The 17,067-nt window shown below is 50.0% G+C and overlaps 9 protein-coding genes across 9 annotated transcripts; 4 read left to right on the plus strand and 5 right to left on the minus strand.

Moving 5' to 3' along the window:
* Positions 1-172: 172 nt before the first annotated feature.
* KLTH0F14652g (KLTH0F14652p) lies at positions 173-604 on the minus strand (the record flags this gene model as incomplete). The annotated part of the gene is made up of 1 exon (XM_002554776.1): positions 173-604. The coding sequence occupies one exon, from the start codon at positions 602-604 to the stop codon at positions 173-175; it is 432 nt and encodes a 143-aa protein (XP_002554822.1).
* A 1,318-nt stretch (positions 605-1,922) lies between these two features.
* VSB1 (Vsb1p) lies at positions 1,923-4,955 on the plus strand (the record flags this gene model as incomplete). Its single annotated transcript, XM_002554777.1, has 1 exon — positions 1,923-4,955. The coding sequence occupies one exon, from the start codon at positions 1,923-1,925 to the stop codon at positions 4,953-4,955; it is 3,033 nt and encodes a 1,010-aa protein (XP_002554823.1).
* Positions 4,956-5,368: 413 nt separating this feature from the next.
* KLTH0F14696g (uncharacterized protein) lies at positions 5,369-6,028 on the plus strand (the record flags this gene model as incomplete). Its single annotated transcript, XM_002554778.1, has 1 exon — positions 5,369-6,028. The coding sequence occupies one exon, from the start codon at positions 5,369-5,371 to the stop codon at positions 6,026-6,028; it is 660 nt and encodes a 219-aa protein (XP_002554824.1).
* Positions 6,029-7,251: 1,223 nt separating this feature from the next.
* On the plus strand, positions 7,252-8,154 carry KLTH0F14718g (uncharacterized protein; the record flags this gene model as incomplete). The annotated part of the gene is made up of 1 exon (XM_002554779.1): positions 7,252-8,154. The coding sequence occupies one exon, from the start codon at positions 7,252-7,254 to the stop codon at positions 8,152-8,154; it is 903 nt and encodes a 300-aa protein (XP_002554825.1).
* A 14-nt stretch (positions 8,155-8,168) lies between these two features.
* KLTH0F14740g (bifunctional triacylglycerol lipase/ester hydrolase) lies at positions 8,169-9,077 on the minus strand (the record flags this gene model as incomplete). The annotated part of the gene is made up of 1 exon (XM_002554780.1): positions 8,169-9,077. One exon carries the CDS (start codon positions 9,075-9,077, stop codon positions 8,169-8,171), a length of 909 nt encoding a protein of 302 aa, XP_002554826.1.
* A 542-nt stretch (positions 9,078-9,619) lies between these two features.
* UTP8 (Utp8p) lies at positions 9,620-11,572 on the minus strand (the record flags this gene model as incomplete). The annotated part of the gene is made up of 1 exon (XM_002554781.1): positions 9,620-11,572. One exon carries the CDS (start codon positions 11,570-11,572, stop codon positions 9,620-9,622), a length of 1,953 nt encoding a protein of 650 aa, XP_002554827.1.
* Positions 11,573-11,826: 254 nt separating this feature from the next.
* On the plus strand, positions 11,827-12,414 carry SYF2 (Syf2p; the record flags this gene model as incomplete). The annotated part of the gene is made up of 1 exon (XM_002554782.1): positions 11,827-12,414. One exon carries the CDS (start codon positions 11,827-11,829, stop codon positions 12,412-12,414), a length of 588 nt encoding a protein of 195 aa, XP_002554828.1.
* Positions 12,411-13,487, minus strand: KLTH0F14806g (uncharacterized protein; the record flags this gene model as incomplete). Its single annotated transcript, XM_002554783.1, has 1 exon — positions 12,411-13,487. One exon carries the CDS (start codon positions 13,485-13,487, stop codon positions 12,411-12,413), a length of 1,077 nt encoding a protein of 358 aa, XP_002554829.1.
* Positions 13,488-13,723: 236 nt separating this feature from the next.
* Positions 13,724-16,234, minus strand: KLTH0F14828g (uncharacterized protein; the record flags this gene model as incomplete). Its single annotated transcript, XM_002554784.1, has 1 exon — positions 13,724-16,234. The coding sequence occupies one exon, from the start codon at positions 16,232-16,234 to the stop codon at positions 13,724-13,726; it is 2,511 nt and encodes an 836-aa protein (XP_002554830.1).
* Between the last annotated feature and the right edge of the window lie 833 nt (positions 16,235-17,067).

The raw sequence follows: 17,067 nt of genomic DNA on the forward strand, positions 1-17,067 counted from the left end.
ACCAACAGCGCCAGAAGCGCCGGGCGAGCGCTCGTCCTCGCTCGCACGCGCTGGCACGCGCGGGCGCCCGCCGCTCCGCCGCTTCGCCTCTCCAGGACCCGCTTGCCAGACATCTTCCTCATTACCTAAGCTTCATTATTTACATTACAGATATCTATCTCCGCCTGTGTCCTCACGTGGTGACCCGCACCGTCAGCACAAACGGGTCCGCAGGGTCCACCATCGCGTTGCACGGAATCGACGCCGCTGCCGCGGAGGCGGGCGTGGACGCGGACACCGAAATCGACGACGGGAATCGGACATGCGCCGCAGCGCGTGGGCCTCCTTCGCTATCCCCGAAGTTCGGCCGTACTGCGGCCCCCGGACTGCTCCGTGGGCTGTACGTGCTGTGCGAGCGCTGCAGGCTGTCGCCGCGCCGCGTGACCACCGTACGCCGCGAGTTGACGATGCCCACGTGATGAGGCACCGCTTGCTCTTGCCGCCCCAGTCCGATGCACTTTCCTGAGTCGCGCACCACGCGGAACGCGCCGTCCATGCAGTGGCGCGCCTTTCCCACTGCGTCGCGCGCCAGAAACGCCATGTATGTACCCAACTCCAGTCCCATGCTGGGAGTTGCTAAACACGATAGAGCTGCTCTAAAACCTCAATTACGGTGCTGCGCTGAATCGCACTGCAGAAACGGATGTTCTTTCTAATTGTCCACTAGTAGGGCGAACAAAAACAAATCGAACTCGGCAAGTCTCTTATTCCGACAGAAAGTTACCACAAGAACCTTAGAAAGAAAACCCTCTTCCGCCGCTCCTAAGCCAGCGCTCATCCGTATATATATTAGCAGATGCCTTTTTCTACAGTAGGGACCGCATCAAGCGTATTTGTCAGTTGGAAAGGGTCCCCTAGTAAGCACGCGGTCCCAGATCAAGGAACGCTATGACAAACATGACGCTTACGGAGCGCTCGTCCCGCGTGCGGAAGCGGTTCCGCGCGCGGGACGACTACGGAAGCGGCAGCGGATGCCTAATTGGGCGGCGTGTCGTCTACGGCAACGACGGGCAAATACGCGCCGCATTCGCATTTGGTGCTGGAACGGGCTGCGGAGGGGCGGGGGCCGCGGCGCTAGAGCTTCCGACGTCCGTTCCGCGCAGATACGCCGTGGATAAGGACGCGCCGCGTGTCCGTAGAACATGAGCGATTTGGGATTGCCGAGGGCACGTGATCGAGATTACAGGCCAGATGACCGAGGTCACGTGATGAACGTCACATGGCGAGATCGCCTTACACGCTCTGGCCCAAAGCCTTGGACGGCTCCAAATTGGTCGCTGCAAACGAAGCGCCTTGCTCTCGCCCAGGGTCATCCCGGCCGCCTGGCACGCTGCGCGTGCGCCCTGTGTGGCGATACGGCAACGCCAGCGTCGGGTGTGCTGTTGACGCTAGTTGGGCGTGCGCCTTGCAGCGGCCGAGTCCGTAGCATTCTCTGGCTCGTCATCACTTTGTCGCCACGCAGAAACAAACGGCGCCTCGCCGCGCGCGGCTAGAACACGGTCCTGTCACAACGCCCTTCGCCGCCCTGCTATTCTTGCCCAGGCAACAGTCGCATTGTTCCATGCATGCTAGGCTAATTAAATCATCGGGACGCCACGGAAAAAAGCCACAGGGGCACGAGCAATAGCCGCCACTGTTTGGCCAGTGGAGTTCAGCGTGCTTGGCTTTCCCCATGTCGTGGCGCCAGGGCGCTAGGTGCTTGCCAATTCGCGCTCTGCGCCGGCGCCGCGGGCGCCAGCCACTCCGCGGTAGCCGAGGCCGCGTCCGAGAGCTGTCACGTGCCGTGCCCCGCCGCAGCTTTCGCATCTCCGTCCCACACTCGTGAAAATTTACCATCCGGTCCCAGGACACTACCACTGATTAGCTCCCGGGGTTGAGACACCATGGGTTTTAGCAGGCCTAGGAACAAACATTCATTATCAGAGGCAATCTCGGTCTCGCTAGGACTACAATCGCAGCCTGGCTCCGAGACCGACACGTTGTCTGTCCCGCGCGGAAATCCTTTTTCGAACGGCGCAGACGGGTCGCCGCACTACTACCTGGGCCGCTCGTACGTCGCCAACCTTTCGCCGCCGCCGCTCGCGATCAAAGAGCGTTTTTCGGGAGACCCCACGTCGTCGTCCCGGCCCGAGCAGTCGCAGTCGATCCACCAGTCCCTGAGCCTGCGCCGGCAGACGGCCGCGCTGTCCAACGAGTTCGACGGGACCTTCGAATTCGAGGACCAGCTGGAAGACCTTGCCGAGAACGGCAACACCGCCGTCCCGGACGAGTCCGTTATGGCCGGATCCGCCATATCTCCCACGAGCAGCGGGCCCGAGCCCTCTGTTCTCGATAACACCGACGTGTCCAACCTTCTGCTGCCACCAAACACCCAGCGGGACCTGGAGTACGGCTCGATAGACGAATTCGACCACCAGTACGTCTCGCTGCAGTCGCAGCGCGCCGGCTCGAACTCGCGGGCGATAGACCCCAACGCCTCTATGCGCGACAAGACGCTTTTCACGTTTCGCCGCCTGGGTAACTATGTTCCTGCGGTGATTCTTGGGCTTTTGCTTAATATTCTCGACGCCTTATCCTACGGAATGATTATTTTCCCAATCACCGAGCCTCTGTTTTCACACCTGGGCCCCAGCGGTCTGTCTATGTTCTACATGTCGAGTGTTGTATCTCAGCTCGTGTACTCTTGTGGCTTCTCTGCATTCGGCAACGCTGTCGGTAGCGAAATGATCGAGATCACGCCGTTCTATCACTCGATGGCCGCCTCGATCATGGCCAGCATGCCCGGCGAGAAAGATCGTGTTTTGACCACCACCATTGTGTGCTACGCAATGAGTTCGATAATGACAGGGCTCGTGTTTTTTCTGCTAGGTCGCTTGAAGTTGGGAAAAATTGTCGGATTCTTTCCACGCCATATCTTAATCGGATGCATTGGCGGTGTGGGGTACTTTCTAGTGATCACAGGGTTTGAGGTCACCACTCGCGCCTCAAAATTCGAATATTCATTTGAATTTTTATCTAGTCTTTTGACGGATCCTGAGATCTTAGGAAAATGGGGACTCCCAGCTTTAATGGCGGTGCTGCTCGTTGTTATCCAGCGCGCCTGCAAAAATTCCTTGGTTTTGCCCACCTTTTACATCGCTGCATTGTTGCTTTTCCACTTTATAGTGGCCTTAATTCCCAGTCTTTCGCTTCATTCCCTACGTGATTCAGGCTGGGTCTTCCCTGCCACCACCACGACGGAGCACTGGTTTGATTTTTACAAGCTTTACAATTTCAAGCTAGTGAGCTGGCCTCTAGTGCTCAAGCAGGTGCCAACAATGCTAGCGCTGACCTTCTTTGGCATCCTTCATGTTCCAATCAATGTCCCAGCTTTGGCGATGTCTATTGGGCTCGACAAATTAGACGTCGACAAAGAACTGATTGCGCACGGCTACTCGAATTTCTTGTCTGGAATGATTGGCTCAGTTCAAAACTACCTTGTTTACACCAACAGTCTTCTTTTCATCAAGGCTGGCGCTGACGACTCTCTTGCTGGTTTGATGCTGGCTGCTGCAACTTTTGGTATCATGGTGATCGGGCCTGTTATTGTTGCTTACATCCCAGTCTGTATTGTGGGCTCACTAATCTTCCTTTTGGGTTATGAACTGCTGAAAGAAGCCCTTGTTGACACATGGGGAAAGCTGAACAACTTCGAATACGCAACTGTTGTTGCAATCGTTTTTACCATGGGAGCATTCGATTTTGTGCTTGGTATCATAGTAGGTATTTTGATTGCCTGTTTCTCTTTTCTCGTTGACAGCACAAAATTGCAAACCATAAATGGAGAATTCGACGGGCAAGTTGCACGGAGTACTGTTCGCAGGGACTACATCCAGACTCAATTTTTGAACAAAATCGGAGAACAAATCCACGTTTTGAAATTGCAGAACTTGCTGTTTTTTGGAACAATCATCTCAATTGAAGAGAAAATTGATAAACTCTTGGAGCTCAGTGACAAAGACGCTTCTAAAAAGAGGATCAAATACTTAATATTGGACTTCAAAAATATCAATGCCGATAACATTGATTATTCAGCCGCAGAGGGTTTCAACAGGATCAAGAGGTTTACCTTTTCAAAGAGGATACATCTAATCATTTCTTCCATCAAAACGACCGATCGGATTTATCGTGCCTTCAACAAAGTCGGCACATTGGACGGCGTTGAACTCTTTGACGATCTCAACAGTGCTCTTGAATGGTGCGAAAATGAGTTCCTGCGCCAGTTTAGGGACCTGCGCAACAAAACAAAGCTCAAGGCTGTCAGGAAACAAGAAAGGCAACTCAGTAAAGGCGCTTTACCTTTTAATACCCCTCGGAATAACCACTTCGTATCTGTGGCTCAGAAGCTGTTTACTGACGAGCAGTCCATGCCGCACCTCAAGACCCATTACAAGGAAAAAACTCCAGTCTTGCATCTGCTCTTGTCGGCCCTACAGAGGTACCGCCCTGAAATAATGTCACCTGAAAAACCTGTGAAGGAAACTGAGGAGAAAATGTGGTCAGAGCTTGGAAAGTTTTTCTTCAAAAGGAGACTTGCCGCCCAGTCACTTTTGCCACACAAAAACAATATCTTCCTAGTAGTCGAAAGTGGCATGGTCAAGGTCACTTACAACCTGCGCCAAGGCCAGCTCTACGAAATTCTTTCCGGAAAAACCTGCTATGGGAGAATAACTGCGCCAAATTCCAGCGAAGTCCCAATATCCTCTGTTGAGATCAAGATGGAAACCGACTGCGCGCTATGGATCCTCGACGAAGCTAACCTTGCTAAGCTTAAGAAGGAGAATCTAGCACTGTACACAGAGCTTTTACTTGTGACTCTCTGCATGAACCAAGACCGCCTGAAGGAACTCTTGGGCCATTGCCTAGTTAGCAGCTAAAGACTGCTCAATTTGATTTTAGTAACTTATTTAATGATAAAGACACCAGTAGTTTCTTATTGCTTCCACGGGCCAATTCTCGTCATTTTTGCCAAGAACTCATGTTGCGAAAAAGCTACTTAAAAAGATTGTAGATGACCAGTCCGAAAAGAGATCCGTCAACTGAAGTCCATTTCACCACACAGTGTGCCTTAGAGAGCCTTAGTCCAAGAAGCACTAAGAATTGTGTACTGTTGCAAGCAAAAATCGAAGCAGCGCAGATTTATTCCCTCCACGACCCGGCGGCTTATTCGATAATCTAAAAAAGCGCGGACAAGACGGTCTCTACTGACCTGCGATTATAACAGTCGAGAAACCTGCTATGGAAGTCAATTGGTAGCGCACTAACATTTTTGGGAACAAACAACAATCCTATGTGCTCCAACAGAAATGACGGGGACGAAGCGAGCTCGGAGCTCGAGCTCTCCTCCTTGTCATCATCAGATTCATTTGAACCAAGGGCATTTGAGGGGCCCCCATCGGAAATCAAATCCCTTGAACCCGAAGGGTCCGTCCAGGCGTCTCCTTCGATTGATAGCAAGGACTTCCATCGCGTGAAAAGTAACGGCACGCTAAGGAAGCAAGACTCCAATGCCATTGAACAGATCATGACACATAATGCAACCGAGGGCCGTTCGGAAACAGTCGAGTCTCTTAAGAAGAACGGTCTGAACCTTCAAAAGAAAGCCATCCCTGACATCAATAACCCTGCTGCCAACTACAAGAACTGTGCGTTTCCGGAAGAGTACCAGATGGAAACTGACACAGGTCTTGTCAAAGCACAAACGTTGCACGGACTTAACCGGCTGGAAAGTCGAACATCCGGCCGCAGTGGCGCATCTCAGAAAAAATCAATAAGAACTGCTAATTCAACTACAAATTCCGATTTGGCTAGTGCCAACAATACTATCAATGGTCTCGATGGCGAGAAGCTAAGAAGAGCTGTTGAGAAGAATCAGAAGAAGATAGACAAGTATCAGAAGCACAAATCTTCCGGCGGGTTACGCAGGTTTCTCGGCAAGATTTTCGACTGACTTAAAGCTAGAGTCTCTTTAAGTGCTTTCGTCGCTTCAACAAAACATTTCACAGCTGTAGGCATTTCACGTCAATAGCGGTCAACCTCGTTGAGCTATGCCGGGTTTAGCACTGCTAAAAGCATGCCCCAACGGTGGTTTTCTGAAAACGGTTGCAGATAAGTCGTCGCACCCATGTGGAGTAATCGCAGCGCTACTCAAATTAGCTAGTCAATATATGGAATTGACATAATAACAGCCAATAATCAATAATTTCTAAACGGGCTTTTAGTTGTTCAGTATAATTAGCACCTCTGGGATATGCGCGCTAAAAGCTTGACGCCCCGAAAGTGATAAGGAAGCTCTGAGTTACGATGGGTTATACACTTCATGTCTGTGTCCAATAGAATTTATTTTGAAAGAACCTCGAGACCAAATTCCATTGAGAATGTCACAAGAAGTTATGGCTTTCTGGATGTTTTTCGAGGAAGCTTTCATCGGCATAGTCCTAGGCAACTAGCTGCAAATTTGTTTCATGACTGCCGACTTACAAAGCGGAGACTGTAAATGGACCTGAAAACATTCTAGCGTCTATCGCGCAAAGACTCGTTAGCTGTATTATATGCCCATCCGATCTATAGGTCTGTCAAGAAGTTACCGTGCTAATTAAACTTCAGAAATTAGGGCAGTTTCCTTAGGATGACGCAAAAGAGTTTCACGAAAGCGTCTTAAAGCCCAATAATACGTTGTTATTAGTGTGCAAATGCACTCCATTGCAGACCAAGATCAAACCATATCGAGCTACATAGTCAGCTTGCCACGAGTGATGTAGAACTTCCGTTAATGAGCAAAGGCCATCAAAGATCTATAGCTCGATAAGATAAAACATGCGGAACACATAATAAGGTGCTTTAGCGGGAACACGATTCAGATCGTAATTTGATCGCGGATCAACCACTTTCGCACTTCGAAATTAGAAACACAGGCGCAGAGCATGCGCCTGATCAAGTTGCTTCAATAACTTAAAAAAAGCCGCCTTCCCTTACCGCTACTCATCGTGATCGGCAATTGCCCGAACTTGGCCTTCTTGATTCCATGAAGATTAACACGAGCCTCTCAACTCCGTACGTAAGGTGCCACTGTCACATCTCAATAGACGAAGAAACACTGCTTGCGTCACGAAATTGTGCTGTTAACTCATAATATTCTATAATGTATAATCAAAGTTAGGTAACTCTACCAATATGTGCATTTTAATGGCCTCTGTGGCACACCCCAAGTACTCTCTGATTGCTATATCCAACAGAGACGAGTTTTTTGAACGGAAAACCTCCAATACATGTTTGAATCATGATGATTACATTTTGTCGCCGCTTGATACAGCTCTCCGAAGCAACAACAAGCCAGCGCTGGGGACATGGTGCGGGGTGAATAGGAAAGGGAGGGTCGCAGTGATACTAAATCTCCGAAACAAAGAGCCAGCAAAGCGGATACCTGTCAAGTCCCCTATTTCCAGAGGAAGTGTGCCCATGAAGTACTTGATGGATAGGGGCCCTTCCACAGATTGGAATAGTTTTGAGAAATTTGTGTCAAAGTATCCTCAGATAACTGAATGTGAGTTCAATATGTTCTACGGAGACTGCATTGCTGGGGAATACACGTGTATCGATTCGCTAGGCTACAGCTCCGAAGCGCTGACGGCTAACAAACCCAACTTAGTGCTGTCAAATGACCACATAGATTCGAGTTCTAGGTGGCCAAAGGTTCAGAAGGCAGATATCTTGCTACAGGAATTAGTGCAGAGCTCACAACATGACTCTGAAGAAGAATTAATTGAGAAGTGTTTCGCACTAGCCTCCAACACGGAGCCTGCAGAGATCGACAATTCAGACAAGGAAGAATTCACCTGTTCTAGTATCTTCATACCGCCAGTGGAGATTCCTGAGAAAGTTGATGTCGGCGCGTCGCTTCCTTGCGGCAGATTCTACGGAACTCGCTCTCAAATAGTAATCTTGGTAAAGCGTCATGAAAGGACTATATCATTTACAGAGCGGGTCTTGCATGATTCGGATTTTGAAGTGCCCTTGCATTCAGAAAAGCATCCTAAGGAGAAATTGCAGTTCAATTTGCATGTTGATGAATCCTGAGCTAGTTCTCATCGTCAAAAATAGTGCTGAACTACAACCTGAGCATGCCTTCTAACAAAGGCATGCTCAATTGCGGTTGAGACATCTATGCTGACCAATTCTGGGCTGCTGTGCCGTTCGTAAAACTGAATTAAATCTTTACGCGTTTCGCTGCTTACCCAGTGGTCATTATCACTAAAAAGCCACCAAATCTTGGCACCTTTGGTCTCGCAGTAGTGTAAAAAGTCTTTTTGGTACTCCCAGTCGCTGCGAATGACTTGCATCTCCTCTGTCGCGAGGCCCAAGGCTTGCTTAACAAATCTTGAGTTCGTCAGTAAGAGGCGCGTTGCTGCTCCCAAGCAGGTCTTCGGATCATCCGCGAAGTGCGAAATAATCCAGCTAGTTAAGAAGTCAGGGAAAAGCTTTTCAAATGCTATCCAGTCGAGTGCTGAGACAAGTTGATGGAAGCGTGGGAAACGCTCCGTGATGGCTGTAAGCTTCAATCCCTTCTCGCTTTTGTGAATATCAATTACAGTTGGCGTAAGAAGGCCTACTCGTGCTACCTCGTCATTCAAGAGCCCCGAAGTAACAACTTTTTGGGCTATAAAAGCGCCTACCGAGTGTCCCATTATAGTAATTTTCTTATTTCCCTGTGCATAGCTGTTTATAACATCAACTTTGTGGTTGATTTGCTCTTGAAGAGTGTAAACCGGGCAAGCTATATCGTTGCATGAATTCATTCCGGCATGAGATATCCCAAGAATCTCCCAGTCCGGATTTTTTTCGTGAACTTGCTGTAAGAACGGGACATAATACTCAATCAAACCAGGATTTCCCGGTATGAACACGAAAAGGCACGCATCGCTACCAAGGCTGCTCACCCCCGATTTCAAATGAAGTATAGAGCTTGGTTCTCCACCGACGAAGCTGGCTTCGATCTTCATCGCCGTTGCGTTTTCTTATAGCCTATTTTCCCGACCTGACGAGGAAATTTTTGGATAATCTCGGACTTCACTTAAGCACAAACTAAGAACTCATTAAACCATCTCTCAACACACTTAAAGCCAAAATGAGGGAGAGTTGCTAATATAGCTCTTTCTGCTATATTCATATAATACTTTCAGTAAAGCAAAATTTCATCCAGCCTTTCAATTACTTAATATAGTATTTATCAAAGTTAGGACGACGCACCAGAGCTGCTCGACAGCAATTTGCTGTGATATCCCTGGAGGAAATCTTCACTGCGATGCCTCCATTGTGAGGAAATATTTTTGATGCTATGCGTTTGGTATATAGGCTCCCCGTAAGCCTCGAGTCTTAGCAGAGAGAAGTTTTTCTTGCCCAACCCTGACCCAGAGAATGATTAGATGTTTGACTCACCGGTTTGTTCAAAGAAAGCCTTATTGCGCCAATGTACGCCAATGTGGCCTTTTACGAGCTCTTTCTTGCTCCCGCAGATCAATCAATGACTCTAAGAATCGGCTGCCTATAGCTCCAGTTGCTCTATACTATATGCTGTGATCACCGGTTCTCCTGACGTAGAAGTATCGCCCAGTGGTTGGCCGAAGCCATTCTTGAAGTTCTTTTCTTCGACCAAATTGTATAGCTCCACATTCTCTTTAACAACAGAAAGCTGTTGGTCAATGTATTTGGTCAGTTTCTCCAACATTTCATTTTCCAAGGCGAAAAGTCCCACAGAGTCTAGCACCAAGCTGAGCAGTTGGAAAAGGCGTGGCTTGTTTTTGATTCTATCTTCTTCGAAATTTTCACTGATAACAAAGTTTATAAAATTGTTGACATCGATCTTGCTCTTTTGTTTGATAGCCTCCTTGATAGAGTCTTTGTTGAAGTCCTGAAGAATGCGCAAAGACAGGTCCAGGCACAATTCATCGTTTATCACTGTGAAGAGTTCTTGCACTAGTTCATCCAAGAGCAAATTAGGACAAGTGACAATGGCTTGCTTAAATAGTCTTGGATGATCTTTCAGCTTTTGAAGCAAGTTGTGTGTGTGCGACACCGGGAACAAGGGATTAGTCAGGAGGTAAGTTAGCGCTTTTGGATATTCTGACTTGAAGCTTTTGAAAATGAGGGTCGACACATCCTCTAAAAACTCTCTGTCATTCACAAATCTGTCAGAATCCGTATAATAGTTGTTTTTAATGCCTAGTCTTTTGAAGAATACGGAGTCAAAATTCTCAATGTTATCGGCAGCTTTCGAAAGTTCCTTTAAAATACGATCGTAATTGAATTCAGCAGCCTCAGTGTCATTCAGAGTGCTGATCAGCGGCTGAAGATGCTGAGATTTATTTTCTCGGCTCATGAAGCCTTTGCCCATAGAGTCTCTTAGAGTACCAGTGCCTACATCAATATTGATGATGTCCAGTGAGCTAGAGGGATTCGACCCATGTTTAATAGAGACCCCAAGGGCGATAGTTTTATTATTCAATGTCGAATTTCCAGGAATGACAGCAGTTTCCAGCAATTGAAAGATTTTAACATGCCCCATCTCTCTTTGACTCAAAATAGCATTATGCAGTAGATCGAGTAGAAATATTTTGTTGTCAGAGGTCAAAAGAGCCCTGTTTGTGGAAATTGGCTTGAATGATATTATGCTCTCAGGTGCGAGGAATGGCAGTTCGATTGTGCGAGAATGCTGAAAGTGTGGCAAGTTATAAATGCTCACTGCATTGCCGTGCAGCCTATAAACCTGCCCGAATTGGTAGAAAATCTGCGAGTCCTTCAGGCACATGTTTTCCAGAATCACAGAGCTCAGTTCTGTGGCAGGGGTGGCGGAATCAGATTGGCCAATTTCGAAAAGTTTGAATGAAACTTTATGGCCGTCGATATCGCTTAATAGGAACGTATACCTTTGGCCTGATTCGCTAGTGAAGTGCTGCACATAGCTGACATTTTTGTAAGAAGAATCAAGAGAGTGTTGCAATTTCAATTCGAAGTCGAAAAACTGGATAAGCCCGCTTCGAAGAACCGCCACAATAGATTTCGTGTCAGGAAACACCTTCAGATTAACAATCTGGTCACTAACAGACACCTTGTGAGCCGCGTATGTTTCGCCGAAGCTGGAATCGGACGCTGTGGAAGAAACAGGCTTGATCGTTGCACACAAAGAATAGACTCTGTTGCTCTGAATGCCATAACAAATCACCTCTTGCGAATCTTTTTCACTGGTCGTCGTGATTTCTGCAACAGCGCATGCGCTCACGACATTAGTGGATGAGATAGGCTGGTTGTAAACCAATTTGGGCGTGGGATTTATGATATATTGGGAGACTGCCGAGCCGGACACACCAACGTTGATGTTGTTTGTTGTAGGAGTTAGAGTGTCTGCCACTTGCAAGTAGTTTCCTTGGGTAGCATAATTATTCAGCGACGCGATTTTGGGAAGTGCGGTAAGCCTAAATGGCTGGGAGATCGACGGCATTGCAACGGCTACGTTTGGTATCGATGCAGATGCGATCTTAGTGTTCTTTCAATGGCTTTTTCGATCGAATAGCTACTGCTCATCTCATCGCAGAGCTAGCAAATTTTTTATCCAAAAAAGTTCATCAACCCGCTAACATATCACGTGACCAATGAAGCTCAGCTATCAATACAGTAGTCCAAGTTCTACGATGAGCTCAGAAGACACATTAATCAATCCAGGCAGCCTCGGGCAACAAAGCTTCGACTCAGTTAATGGATCTCAATAAATATGCAGATCGGTTGAAAAACCTAAAGCGTAAGGGCGTCAGCCTTTCTGTGAAGAACAAACAACAAATATTGCAAGAGGAGAAGCAGACGAGTGCCCGAGCGAAGCCTGCAGTATATAGTATGAAAACCGAGGAGGCACCAAGCAGCGAAACGACCGAAGAGTCCAAAGAGGCGAAGCTGCTTCAGTACTCAATGAAAGACTTCGAGCAATGGCAAGACAAAGAAAGGAGAAAATCTCAAAAGTCATCCGATGTAGCCAAATATCAAGACCTGGCCAAGTTCACGTATGACAAAGAAGTTCAGCAGTTACGCAAAAACTACACAAACAAGGTTGAGAAGCCCAAAAAAGTCAGCATAAATAAGAAAGGGAAAATTGTTGTCAAAGACGATCCGCACCTTGTCGGAAGTCTGGCCGACTCGTTAAACAAAACAGCGAACGAACGCTATGCTCGCATAGAAAAGAAAATACACAGACAGATGGTGAGTGACACACCAGGTGGGTTCATAAATGAGAAGAACAAGCAGTTCAACGATAAGATTGAACGTCAAACGAAGAAGCGCGAGGAAAATTAAGCTTCATCACCTTCTAACTCATTCAGCGAGTTGATGCTGGTCTCCAGGTTCTGGACGCACTGCTTATAGTATATGAGTTGGAAATTGTGGAACAGCTTCACTAAGTTGATGATTTCGGCACTGTCAGTGATTTCGCCCATGGTCTCCACGGCCTCGGTTGTGTTTGATACAAACTCGTCCTCAAGCTTTTCTAGAAGTTTCTGGGCTTCATCCGAGCTGTCTGAGTCCTTCGAAGCTTCCGCTTCATCTTCTTGGGGCTTTTGCGATTCAGTCTGTTGTGCGGCCTCTTCGGTCTTGCCCTGTTCTTCAGCCATTTTTAGCTCATAGCGCATGGTGTCAAACTTGAGTCGCGAATCCTCGACTTTCTTACGTAACGTACGCGCATTTTTGAACTTTTCCTCGACAAAAGCGGTGAGCTTATGGTTGAACTCTTTTACCATAAGCGCATCCATCTCAGCTTTACTCTGGTCCATATTGTGTTGGCATGCTGACCAAGCCTCGAACATCTTTATGAGTGATGTGATATCTTCATCCTCCTCGTCTTCCTCTGCAGAGGCTTTCTGCTCTTCCGTCTTAAGGGCAGTCATAACTTCTCCGGAGTCCTTCGCCGCTTTTGAAATAGCCTGCGCGAAAGACCTAGGCATGAGGGCCTCCTTGGAATCCTCTGCCGGTTCGAGCTTTTTCTCCTTTTTCGAGGAGCTCACAAAGCCAAACAAGCCCTCTTTATTTGAAGACCACCAGTCCGAGAGACTCTCGCTGAGGTTAGGGGGATAGTCATACCCCTCAACCTCATAGGTTTTAGTCACTACTAGCATTCGCCTGCACACCTTTTCCAAAGAGTCGCATTTCTTCTCCAGGAACTGGTACTGGGGTGGGAGCTTGCTGATGTCCTCAATCGTACCCAGAGTCTCCTGAAGGTAATGTTTCCTGGCCTTCAACGAGAGCTTTGCCTGTGGGTCATCTAGCTGGATATTTGCAATTGCTGTGCTCAAAGTGTCCTGAGTCTTATGAGCCACATTCGTAATACTGTTTGTGAGCTTATTGAGGGAGAACCCACCAAAGTAATTAGACATTTTTGTGAGTTTTCTCGTAGTGTAGTTGAAATGTTGAAGATTGAAACACAAGTAACTAATTAGTTTCGTGAAGGAAAACCCGTGAAAGGAAAAGTACATACAAAAATAATCTCAAGCAGTATTGAGCATTATCTAACTCGTAGAAGACGGGAATGATTCTTTTATTTTACAAATTATAAAGGTTACTATTACGCAATTTTATGCAGAAAGGAAATAGGAGTGGAACTTCAATCGCTTCACGCTTTAGTGAAGGCTGAAGTGCTGGAGTTCACGGTTCTAATTTCCTTCTCAGTGAAGTATTCGTACAACGAACTGTTATCGTTCGTAAGTGCCTTTGGCTGGGCGGACTCTGGGGCAGGCAGTAGCGGAGTCTCCTTCTGCACAGGGGCAGGCAATAGTGGAGTCTCCTTCTGCTCTGAGGCAGGCAACAACGGAGTCTTTTTCTGCTCCGTAATCTCCTTTTGGCTTTTTTGAACAGCGGCTTCTGCCCCGTCGAGTGCGAGAGCGCGGCTGTGGTTCCTCTGTTTGATTTCCTCTTCCAAGGCTTTGTCTGCTGCTTTAGCCTCCTCTTGTTCTCTGATGGCTTTCTCGCCTTGAAGCTTCACACGTTCTCTCTCAACCAGTTCACGCTGCTCGCGTTCTTTGAGGAGCGCTTGTTCGTGCTCAGCGGCCTTTTGGCTGGCCTCTGCTAGTTGACGCTCGTGCTCCTGCTGAAGCAAAAGAATCTGTTGGTCGTGCTCCTCACGTTGTTTTTGCAGGCGCTCAGCTTCGAGTCTTTTACGGTTTTCTTCTTCCTGGCGCAGCTTCTCCTTGCGCTCTTCGTCCTCTTCTTCCAAACGCTTCGAGACGGCCGCGAACTCGGTCTTGTGGTTGGCGGTCTCCTGCTTGACAACGGTCAGAGAAGTGAGCAGCTCAGAAATCTTGGTGTCAATGGCATTGAGCTTTGGCAGGTATTCTTTGTTTTCGATGCTTTCCAAGACAGCGACGTTGGAGCCGTGCTGCTCATCGGCGGCATTGGCCTCGCTGATAAGTGCATCTTTCTGCTGCTGCAGGTCGTCGATAGATGCTTGCAACTCCGCTTGCTGAGTGTTAAGCTCTTGGATTGCCGCAAGCTTGGCGTCAAGCTCCGCGGTCAGCTCGTCAACACGGCCTTGGTGCTCGCGGTTCTCAGCGTCTATTTCAGCTCTGAGCTTCTCGAGCTCCTCGAGCTCGGTCTTGACGTCTTCTTGCTTGGCCTCGACACCCTCTTTTTCTTCGACCTTGGCGGCCTTCATGTTCTCGGTCTCTTTGAAGATGACATTCTTGCTGCTGCTGTGTTCAGCGTTTAGGTCGATCATTTGCGCGCTCAACTTGGCCTCGCTTATTTCGATCTTCTCAGTGGTGTCCTTCTGTAGAGTCTCCATGGTGGCCTCAAGCTCTGCGATTTGGCTCTTGAGCGACGTCAGACGGTCCTCGTACTCATTGGCCTTGGCTTCGTACTTGGCGTCGTGCTCCTTGGTGTAGTCATCCATTTCGCGCTTGTGAATAGCTTCTTCATACTCGAGGGTGTCGTATAGCGCCTTGGACATGTATCCCTTGTCGAACTTAACAATGAACTCTGGGTCGTTGGGGGATGCCACGGGTTGGCCGCGTTTGTCGGAGCGGGTCCATAGGGCGAAGATGCCGGTGGCAAAGGGAACGCGGGGCGTTTCCTTGATATCTTTGGGCTTCTCGGGGACTCCGTCGGCATTGATCTTGCCCTCGGTGGCAGGCTGCTCGCCAGCGGCCTCTGCGACAGCTGGCTCTCCGACGAGGTCAACGCCGGCAGGGACCTTCTGAACAGAGGACGCGGCGTCCGGCGCGGTCCCGACTGCTACCTCCTTGGAATTCACGGTGGCCGTCTCAGTAGGCTCGGCGCCGGCCGTCTCGCTGCTTGGAAGCGCAGCTGGCACCTCCGACTCAGCGGCAGCGGCGACTGGAACCTCTGGCTCCGCAGCGGCGCCGTCGACCGGGGTCTCAGTAACGGCAATGGCTGCTGGAACCTCTGACTCGGCAATGGCCGCGGATGTCTCTGGCTCGGCGATACCGGACTCAGCGTCCGGGGCCTCAGCGCCGGGCGTGACGTAGTCCTGCGTGTCGGACACAGGCGTCTCGTCTATTGTGGCTGGCACGGCTTCTGCATCCTTGGTGCTGGCGGCAACGCTTTCAGCGGTAGAAGCAGCAACGCCCGCGTCTGCGCCCGCGTCGGTTTGCGTGTGAGCTTCAGCGTCGGCCTCTGCCTCCGTCTCGGCGTCAGCCGCAGCCTCAACCTCCGCATCCGTAGCGACGTCGCCCTCGTCTTCAGCGGCGCCTGCCGCGCGGTCCTGGCCGCCACGGACGTCCACGATCCGCTGCGAATCCTTCTTGTACTTCAGCGCGTCCTCCTTGCGCTCCAGCTTGTCCAGCCGCCGTCTCTGGCGCTCGTCGTTGCCCTGCAGGTACCGGGGCACCGCGATGTCCTTGGCGCGACGCCTCGCCGCGTCAATTACCTTGTAGCCCATGTCCGAGCTCGAGTGCGCACTCACGGACGCGCTGACGGTCGGAAACTTTTGCATCTTGCGCTTCTGCGCGGCCGCGAGCGACTGCGACGTGCGGAAGGGCGAGTTGTACGCGGACTGCTCCTGCTCCTTGCTCACCACCTTGTGGAGGAAACCCTTGTCGGCGTCGCCCGTTTGGGGCTCGCTCTGCTGGAACAGATGCTCAAGCGGGTCTTGTCTCTTCTTGAACATGCTGTCGGCCCAATGCTGTGGATATATGTGACTGTGCGCTTGTGCGGAATGCGTGCGTGCTCTCAGACCTCTCTCACTCCCACGGCGCGTGTCTTGGAGTGTGCTTCAGGTGCGCCGACGGTGCGTATCATGCTTTCAGGGGTTCCCCTTTATATGCTACTCTAAATTTTTCATATTGCTATGCAGGGAAGCCCCCGGAGTTACCCGGGAGAGCACGCACAACTGCAGTGCACGTGGGAAGCACGTGCCCCTCACGTGTGATGCCCCTCGCTTACGCGTCATCCTACTGCCGCGCTCGCGTCCCCGAGATATTCACTTTCCACGGAGGCCCCCGGAATGCAGGGATCCGCGGCCCGATGACGTAAACGCTCCCGAGCGCCCCGAGCGTCCTCGGCCGCTTGACCGGACTTAACGGCCGAGGTCCGCGCCGCCCGCGGCCGTCCATGCACGTGCTCCATGCAGACGCACCCGGTCCTGGGTTCCATGCGTCATGCTTGCTGCTCCCTATGTCATCGAGCTGACGAATGCTGCCGCGGGGGGCTTCGCCGTGCGCCGCGACCGCGCGACGAGCCCAGCGGCGCGCCTCTCCGGAGCAAACACGGCGCTAAGGCCCTAGGCGCGGACGGCGAGGCACGCGAGCCCGCAGCGCGCCGGCGTGGGGCTCGTAGTTCAACAGTACGGGCTCGTGGGCAGGCACGGCGTATGGAAGCGGACTGGGAACGAAAAGTCACGTGATCTAGGGTCGCGGGCCGGGTTACCCGGCTGGAGACTCGCCCTTTTTTTTTGCTATGTTTACGTTGGGCCTCGCCGTGTTTCCCTTTCCAGAAGCCCAT

The sequence above is a fragment of the Lachancea thermotolerans genome, assembly GCF_000142805.1.
Source record: "Lachancea thermotolerans CBS 6340 chromosome F complete sequence".
In the NCBI taxonomy this organism is placed as follows: Eukaryota; Fungi; Ascomycota; class Saccharomycetes; order Saccharomycetales; family Saccharomycetaceae; genus Lachancea; species Lachancea thermotolerans.